Source organism: Oncorhynchus clarkii, chromosome 7 (genome assembly GCF_045791955.1).
Source record: "Oncorhynchus clarkii lewisi isolate Uvic-CL-2024 chromosome 7, UVic_Ocla_1.0, whole genome shotgun sequence".
Taxonomy (NCBI): Eukaryota; Metazoa; Chordata; class Actinopteri; order Salmoniformes; family Salmonidae; genus Oncorhynchus; species Oncorhynchus clarkii.
The window spans coordinates 11,185,872-11,195,871 of NC_092153.1; the positions used below are offsets into that span (position 1 = coordinate 11,185,872).

Consider the following 10,000-nt stretch of genomic DNA (forward strand, 5'->3'; position numbering starts at 1 on the left):
GAGGGATAGGGGAGGATAAGAGGGCTGAGAGGGATGGAGGAGGATAAGAGGGCTGGAGATGGATGGAGGAGGATAAGAGAGATGGAGGAGGATTAGAGGGCTGGAGAGGGATGGAGGAGGATAAGAGGGCTGGAGAGGGATGGAGGAGGATAAGAGGGATGGAGAGGGATGGAGGAGGATAAGAGGGATGGAGGAGGATAAGAGGGCTAGAGAGGGATGGAGGAGGATAAGAGGGATGGAGGAGGATAAGAGGGCTGGAGAGGGATGGAGGAGGATAAGAGGGCTGGAGAGGGATGGAGGAGGATAAGAGGGATGGAGGGGGATGGAGGAGGAGGATAAGAGGGATGGAGGAGGATAAGAGGGCTGGAGAGGGATGGAGGAGGATAAGAGGGATGGAGGGGGATGGAGGAGGAGGATGTTGTTTGTAGTTGCGTTCCTTTCTTTGTTTGCTGAAATCCATATCTTTTCAATAAACATGAATCAAATACCACCAATAACTGTTTACTTGTTGAGATTCAATTGGCACATGTGCATTTGTGCTGAATTGCCATCTTAGAACAATAGCAATGAGCAAACAGTCTGTGGTTATATTTTATTAACGTTTATTGAAATAGTATGGATTCCAGCAAACAGAAAGGAATGCAACTACAGAGGACAAACATAGGTACAAGGTGGCCGTTTAATAATTAAAATGTTTTGAAGTGTTGATCTTGGGAGAATCAATGTAGTCGGAGCTAGATTCCACAAAGCCTGGTCTGGGCTCCATGCCGTTGGGGAAGTTCATCAGAAACTTCCTTCATCATGGAGAGGGATTTAGTCGTCTATCACCCCGGTAACTCCCCATCATCAAATGATTCTGTTCTCTTGTTTGTGAATTACCGTACAGTGATTCCACTTGATCAAATGATTACAGATGCTTCAACTCTCTCAAGAGAGGACTGAAGTCATTTAACCTCTAGGCTGCCAATATCCAGTCTGAAGAGGAACGAGATCATTAGAACAGTAGGGATGGAGGAGTGCATTACAAGAGATATCACCGTCTCTGTACCACATATCAATTGGAGACCAGACCACTCCATGATGTATGTCATGTTATCCTCTCATCTAAAGGTATACCAGAAGGACTGCTCTGTATTAACTCTCACACATGTTCAATACAATTCAATTCAAATGTATTTATATAGCCCTTCGTACATCAGCTGATATCTCAAAGTGCTGTACAGAAACCCAGCCTAAAACCCCAAAAGGCAAGCAATGCAGGTGTAGAAGCACGGTGGCTAGGAAAAACTCCCTAGAAAGGCCAAAACCTAGGAAGAAACCTAGAGAGGAACCAGGCTATGTGGGATGGCCAGTCCTCTTCTGGCTGTGCCGGGTGGAGATTATAACAGAACATGGCCAAGATGTTCAAATGTTCATAAATGACCAGCATGGTCCAATAATAATAAGGCAGAACAGTTGAAACTGGAGCAGCAGCACTGCCAGGTGGACTGGGGACAGCAAGGAGTCATCATGTCAGGTGGTCCTGAGGAATGGTCCTAGGGCTCAGGTCCTCCGAGAGAGAGAAAGAGAGAGAGAAAGAGAGAATTAGAGAGAGCACACTTAAATTCACACAGGACACCGAATAGGACAGGAGAGGTACTCCAGATATAACAAACTGACCCTAGCCCCCCGACACATAAACTACTGCAGCATAAATACTGGAGGCTGAGACACACATAACACCTCTGGGTTATATGACGGGCTGAAACGGGTGACATCTCCACGTCAGTCTCTGTATCTAGTCTACTATATAGTCTGTTGAACGTCTCCAAGTCAGTCTCGGTATCTAGTCTACTATATAGTCTGTTGAACGTCTCCACGTCAGTCTCTGTATCTCGTCTACTATATAGTCTGTTGAACGTCTCCACGTCAGTCTCTGTATCTAGTCTACTATATAGTATGTTGAACGTCTCCACGTCAGCCTCTGTATCTAGTCTACTATATAGTCTGTTGAACATCATTGTCCCTTCTCTGTATCTAGTCTACTATATAGTCTGTTGAACATCATTGTCCCTTCTCTGTATCTAGTCTACTATATAGTCTGTTGAACATCATTGTCCCTTCTCTGTATCTAGTCTACTATATAGTCTGTTGAACATCATTGTCCCTTCTCTGTATCTAGTCTACTATATAGTCTGTTGAACATCATTGCCCCTTCTCTGTATCTAGTCTACTATATAGTCTGTTGAACATCATTGTCCCTTCTCTGTATCTAGTCTACTATATAGTATGTTGAACGTCTCCACGTCAGTCTCTGTATCTCGTCTACTATATAGTCTGTTGAACGTCTCCACGTCAGTCTCTGTATCTAGTCTACTATATAGTATGTTGAACGTCTCCACGTCAGTCTCTGTATCTAGTCTACTATATATAGTCTGTTGAACGTCTCCACGTCAGCCTCTGTATCTAGTCTACTATATAGTCTGTTGAACATCATTGTCCCTTCTCTGTATCTAGTCTACTATATAGTCTGTTGAACATCATTGTCCCTTCTCTGTATCTAGTCTACTATATAGTCTGTTGAACATCATTGTCCCTTCTCTGTATCTAGTCTACTATATAGTCTGTTGAACGTCTCCACGTCAGTCTCTGTATCTAGTCTACTATATAGTATGTTGAACGTCTCCACGTCAGTCTCTGTATCTCGTCTACTATATAGTCTGTTGAACGTCTCCACGTCAGTCTCTGTATCTAGTCTACTATATAGTATGTTGAACGTCTCCACGTCAGTCTCTGTATCTAGTCTACTATATATAGTCTGTTGAACGTCTCCACGTCAGCCTCTGTATCTAGTCTACTATATAGTCTGTTGAACATCATTGTCCCTTCTCTGTATCTAGTCTACTATATAGTCTGTTGAACATCATTGTCCCTTCTCTGTATCTAGTCTACTATATAGTCTGTTGAACATCATTGTCCCTTCTCTGTCTCTAGTCTACTATATAGTCTGTTGACCATCATTGTCCCTTCTCTGTATCTAGTCTACTATATAGTCTGTTGAACATCATTGTCCCTTCTCTGTATCTAGTCTACTATATAGTCTGTTGAGCATCATTGTCCCTTCTCTGTATCTAGTCTACTATATAGTCTGTTGAACATCATTGTCCCTTCTCTGTATCTAGTCTACTATATAGTCTGTTGAACATCATTGTCCCTTCTCTGTATCTAGTCTACTATATAGTCTGTTGAACATCATTGTCCCTTCTCTGTATCTAGTCTACTATATAGTCTGTTGAACGTCTCCACGTCAGTCTCTGTATCTAGTCTACTATATAGTATGTTGAACGTCTCCACGTCAGTCTCTGTATCTCGTCTACTATATAGTCTGTTGAACGTCTCCACGTCAGTCTCTGTATCTAGTCTACTATATAGAATGTTGAACGTCTCCACGTCAGTCTCTGTATCTAGTCTACTATATATAGTCTGTTGAACGTCTCCACGTCAGCCTCTGTATCTAGTCTACTATATAGTCTGTTGAACATCATTGTCCCTTCTCTGTATCTAGTCTACTATATAGTCTGTTGAACATCATTGTCCCTTCTCTGTCTCTAGTCTACTATATAGTCTGTTGAACATCATTGTCCCTTCTCTGTATCTAGTCTACTATATAGTCTGTTGAACATCATTGTCCCTTCTCTGTATCTAGTCTACTATATAGTCTGTTGAACATCATTGTCCCTTCTCTGTATCTAGTCTACTATATAGTCTGTTGAACATCATTGTCCCTTCTCTGTATCTAGTCTACTATATAGTCTGTTGAACATCATTGTCCCTTCTCTGTATCTAGTCTACTATATAGTCTGTTGAACATCATTGTCCCTTCTCTGTATCTAGTCTACTATATAGTCTGTTGAACATCATTGTCCCTTCTCTTTCTCCCTAACAAACTCCTCCCGCCTTCCTCCTCCCTACTCCCACCTCCTCTCCACTTCCTCCAACACCTGCCATTTCCTCCTCCCACCTCCTCCTCTCCCCTCCTCTACCTCCTCTCCACTTCTTCCCCCTCCTTCCACCAACCTCCTCCCCCTTCTCACCTCCTCCTCCCCCTTCCTCCACCTCTTCCTCTCCCCCTCCTGACACCTCTTCCTCTCCCCTCCTCCACCTCCTCTCCACTTCCTCCCACTCCTCCCACCAACCTCCTCCCACCAACCTCCTCATCTCCTCCTCTCCCCTTCCTCCACCTCTCCACCACACCCTCCTCCACCTTCTCCTCCCCTACTCCAACAGGTCTTGCCACCTTATCTCCTTCATGGATCCTTCATGGAGCCTCAGTTAGAAGCAGTTGGGTGTTGGAAAGCTAAGAGCATTACCACAACTGTAAATACTAGATTCCCCATGTCAGTCTGCCTTCCACTTCCACCATCTGTACTGCACTGTGTAATTGACCTGATGTACTTCCCCATCCTTCTCTGACATGCTGAAGAGGAGAAATGGGATTGATTGTTCTGAACCACATTCAAGTGTCCCCAAGGGAGAGGAGAACAACAGCAAGTGACATTCGTACAGTTGTCTTTTCGCATTATTAGGCTCAGTGTCATAAAAGAGACAGAATGGCGGCCGATGTCTGTAAACGCTAAAGAATAGAGATCATTATTTTTCCATTTGTTCCGCCTGCTCTGTGTGTGCCTAGCAGGAGAGATTCCTTTACTTTTTAACTCAAATTGTTTTTCTCTGCCGTTCCTCCGTTTCCATAGCAGCATGCATAAGAAGATACTTTTTCAACCTCATTATTTAGCTAGTTATCTTACAACACTGTGCGAGCTGAAACAATGCTGTTGACTTTCATTGAAATGACTGTAAAGTCTGTAATAATGATGACTGACCACTTCAAGTTTTTAATGTATGCTGTCTTTGTGGTATTATGGTCATCCATGGTTTGTAAAGTGTACCATCACTTGTGGTGATGCTTTTACTGCTATTCTGTCCACAATCTGTATCAAGGCCAATTCATGTCAAGTCACGTCTCCAGTGTAATTAGCATCCTCAATAATCTGCCCCCCAAGCCAGGCATCCTGGGTAATCGAGTCACAGTGAGGGGGATAATGCTTGGTAATTGTCAATCAATCACAGACAGAATCATCACAGAGACTTTCTCTTCTCTGTTCTCCCTCCTCTCTTCTCCCTTCTCTGTTCTCCTCTCCTCTCTTCTCTCTTCTCCTCTCCTCTTCTCTCTTCTCCCCTCTTCTCTACGTTCTCCTCTCCTCTCTGCTTCTCTCCTCTCTTATTCGCTTCTCCTCTTCTATTTTCTTCTCTGCAGGCTTATCCGGGAGCACCTGGGAGAGCAGGAGGTGTCGATCACCCTGACCATTGACTCAGTGGAAGAGGCTGATCTGGGGAACTACTCCTGCTTCGTGGAGAATGGCAACGGCAGACGGCAGGCCAACATCCAGCTCACAAAGAGAGGTAGGACACACACACACACACACACACACACACACACACACACACGACAGCAGTGTACAGAGAGTTGGTTTGGAGAAGATATTGCCAAAGAAACCTGAGTTTCACTTAAAACCATAATTTTCTGAAGGTTATTCTGTTTATTTCACTTTTTAGATACCTGCTTAATCAACGTCAAACATTGAAATGTGTTTTCAGGGCTAGAGACCGACAGATAGACAGCTGTTATCTTGTTGCCAATTCAGAGAAGCAGCAGAGGGACCGTGTTCATCTCTGTCTGTTTTTCTAGACACGTTGCATCCTTTCAAATCTTGGTGGTCAGAGCCCATTGGCTGACTAACATCTACCAGAGCAGGTTCTGGACTCGATGCATCTCTATCCATCACCGTGGTGACAGCATTAGCCTCATTCCAGAGCACGGCCCAATCTCACAACACCACAACAAAGCTATCTACCAGACAGGGCCTGGTCCCCCCAACACCACAACAAAGCTATCTACCAGACAGGGCCTGGTCCCCGAACAACACATATTATCTACCAGACAGGGCCTGATCCCCCAACACCACAACAAAGCTATCTACCAGACAGGGCCTGGCCCCCAAACACCAGAACAAAGCTATCTACCAGACAGGGCCTGATCCCCCAACACCACAACAAAGCTATCTACCAGACAGGGCCTGGTCCCCCAACACCACAACAAAGCTTTCTACCAGACAGGGCCTGGTCCCCCAACGCCACAACACAAGATATCTACCAGACAGGGCCTGGTCCCCAACACCACAACAAAGCTATCTACCAGACAGGGCCTGATCAACCAACACCACAACAAAGCTATCTACCAGACAGGGCTTGATCCGCCAACAACACAACAAAGCTATCAACCAGACTGGCCCTGGTCCCCCAACGCTACAACAAAGCTATCCATCAGACAGGTCCTGGTTCCCCAACACCATAACAACGCTATCTACCAGACAGGCCCTGGTCCCCTAACGCCACAACACACGATATCTACCAGACAGGGCCTGGTCTCCCAACACCACAACAAAGCTATCTACCAGACAGGGCCTGGTCCCCCAACACCACAACAAAGCTATCTACCAGACAGAGCCTGATCCCCCAACACCACAACAAAGCTATCTACCAGACAGGGCTTGATCCGCCAACAACACAACAAAGCTATCTACCAGACAGGGCCTGGTCCCCCAACACCACAACACAAGATATCTACCAGACAGGCCATGGTCCCCCAACGCCACAACACATATTATCTACCAGACAGGGCCTGATCCCCCAACACCACAACAAAGCTATCTACCAGACAGGGCCTGATCCCCCAACACCACAGCAAAGCTATCTACCAGACAGGCCCTGGTCCCCCAACACCACAACAAAGCTATCTACCAGACAGGCCCTGGTCCCCCAACACCACAACAAAGCTATCTACCAGACAGGGATTGATCCCCCAACACCACAACAAAGCTATCTACCAGACAGGGCTTGATCCCCCAACACCACAACAAAGCTATCTACCAGACTGGCCCTGGTCCCCCAACACCACAACAAAGCTATCTACCAGACAGGGCCTGGTCCCCCAACACCACAACAAAGCTATCTACCAGACAGGCCCTGGTCCCCCAACACCACAACAAAGCTATCTACCAGACAGTGCCTGGTCCCCCAACACCACAACAAAGCTATCTACCAGACAGGGCCTGGTCCCCCAACACCACAACACCATAACAAAGCTATCTACCAGACAGGCCCTGGTCCCCCAACACCACAACAAAGCTATCTACCAGACAGGCCCTGGTCCCCCAACACCACAACAAAGCTATCTACCAGACAGGGCTTGATCCCCCAACACCACAACAAAGCTATCTACCAGACAGGGCTTGATCCCCCAACACCACAACAAAGCTATCTACCAGACTGGCCCTGGTCCCCCAACACCACAACAAAGCTATCTACCAGACAGGGCCTGGTCCCCCAACACCACAACAAAGCTATCTACCAGACAGGCCCTGGTCCCCCAACACCACAACAAAGCTATCTACCAGACAGGGCCTGGTCCCCCAACACCACAACAAAGCTATCTACCAGACAGGGCCTGGTCCCCCAACACCACAACACCATAACAAAGCTATCTACCAGACAGGCCCTGGTCCCCCAACACCACAACAAAGCTATCTACCTGACAGGGCCCGATCAACCAACACCACAACAAAGCTATCTACCAGACTGGCCCTGGTCCCCCAACACCACAACAAAGCTATCTACCAGACAGGCCCTGGTCCCCCAACGCCACAAAACAAGATATCTACGTACCACCTCCCCACCCCCTCATCCTCTATCTCCTCTTCCTCTTCCTCCCCATCCCCTCATCCTCTACCTCCCCCACCCCTCATCCTCTACCTCCTCTTCCCTCTAACTCTACCTCCCCACCCCCTCTAAACCAACTGTTTGTCCTTCAGCTGAGGCCTCCTTCCCTCTCTTCTCTTCCTTCCTCTCCTTCTCTCCTCCTCTCTCCCCTCCATCTCCTGGTTGAATCAAAGATCTTGTCCCCGTGTATCAGCGCACCGTCGGTCAGGTGTCAGAGATTACACTAAAGAGGTCCATTCTTCTCTGCCTGGCGCCCACAGCCCACATCCTGACACTCTCCGCCCAGAGATTAAGACAAATGATCTCCTGGCGGTCGGGGACTGTGCCTCACTTACACAGCGATAGATTTGACAGAGCTACTGGGCACCTCTACATTCATCTTGTTTCCCCCCCCCATCTCCTCCTCACAGGGCTAGTGTGTTTGGAGGGACGGCTGCCATCGGGATTTGTCACTGACATGTGGGTTGTGGGAGTGGTGTGGCGGGTCTGGAGGGAGCGGAGGTGTGGTGGTGTGGAGGGTGCGGAGCGTGTGGTGGTGTGGAGGGTGTTGAAGGTGTGGAGAGTGTTGAGTGGTGGAGCGTGTTGGCTGCCCTGTGCTGCGTCTCCAGGGGAGAGAAGCGGAGGACGATGGATTGATTATATCATTAGGAGGACAAAGGGTACCTTATTTGCCTGCTGGGTACTGGATGAAAGCATCCATTATAATAGGTGATTTCACTGGGGAGGCCTTCTCTGTGGGACTAGTTCAAGTAAATCCTTCAGATTTAGGAATGATTTGGGCTCCATGGTCCTTCTATTCAAGGGCCTGAGTTGTAGACCTCTGAATCACTGTTGAATAGAGCCGAAAGTCAATGTAGTATAAAACAAGCTATGTAGAGGTCCAAGGTTGTTGTCACTATTGACTTTATGACCCTGTCAGAAAACAACCACAACAACAAGGAAGCCATTTTTGCCACTCTGAATAAAGATTAAGCAGCCAGTGTCAAACCTGACAAATCTCTCTATAAAACCCATGGATTAAAATGATGAAAATAGCAGCCTTTCTATCCATCCGTCGTCGTTGTCTGAAGGTCGCAAGCCTCGGTGGTGCATCAAAACACACTGAAAACAATGTCCATTAAAGCCAAGGTCCGCTCGCTTGTTTTCTTCCTCCCCGCCCCGAGCGCTCCTCTCCTCTCCTGGCTCGGGCTCTCTGTCATTTTCTGTCACATTTCATGCACCCGTTGCCACAATTTAGCACCTCAAACAGAGTAAATTATTCTCACCTTGTACAGCCGATGCTGATAAATCAGTGAGGGCCAGTGTCATCTTCCAGGCCAAACTGAATGCACCGACACCGACCGAGGCTGAACGGCTGCCATTAATAAGTTATTAGAGCAGCAATGCCAGAGGATGTAATAAAGAAAACAATTATCAAAAGAACTGAGAGAGAGAGAGAGAGAGAGAGAATGGGAGGACAGAGAGAGAGAGAGAGAGAGAGAGAGAGAGAGAGAGAGAGAGAGAGGGAGAGAGAGAGAGAGAGAGAGAGAGAGAGAGAGAGAGAGGCAGAGAGAGAGAGAGAGAGACAGAGAGAGAGAGAGAGAGAGAGAAAGAGAGAGAGAGAGAGAGAGAGAGAGAGAGGCAGAGAGAGAGAGAGAGAGACAGAGAGAGAGAGAGAGAGAGAGAGAGAGAGGCAGAGAGAGAGAGAGAGAGAGAGAGGCAGAGAGAGAGAGAGAGACAGAGAGAGAGAGAGAGAGAGAGAGAGAGAGAGAGAGAGAGAGAGAGAGAGAGAGAGAGAGAGAGAGAGAGAGAGAGAGAGAGAGAGAGAGAGAGAGAGAGAGAGAGAGAGAGAGACAGAGAGAGAGAGAGGGGGAGAGAGAGAGAGAGAGAGAGAGAGAGGCAGAGAGAGAGAGAGAGAGACAGAGAGAGAGAGAGAGAAAGAGAGAGAGAGAGAGAGAGAGAGAGAGAGGCAGAGAGAGAGAGAGAGAGACAGAGAGAGAGAGAGAGAGAGAGAGAGAGAGAGAGACAGAGAGAGAGAGAGAGAGAGAGAGAGAGAGACAGAGAGAGAGAGAGAGAGAGAGAGAGAGAGAGAGAGAGAGAGAGAGAGAGAGAGAGAGAGAGACAGAGAGAGAGAGAGGGGGAGAGAGAGGGGGAGAGAGAGGGGGAGAGAGAGAGAGAGAGAGAGAGAGAGAGACTCCGATGG

At 47.4% G+C, this 10,000-nt stretch overlaps 1 protein-coding gene across 1 annotated transcript in view; it reads left to right on the forward strand.

Moving 5' to 3' along the window:
- LOC139414081 (interleukin-1 receptor accessory protein-like 1) overlaps positions 1-10,000 on the forward strand; it is a 362,260-nt gene that overhangs the window by 328,158 nt on the left and 24,102 nt on the right. Inside the window, exon 8 of the mRNA XM_071161964.1 lies at positions 5,297-5,442. Coding sequence (XP_071018065.1) covers positions 5,297-5,442 — 146 coding nt within the window. The remainder of the gene's footprint in view (positions 1-5,296; positions 5,443-10,000) is intronic.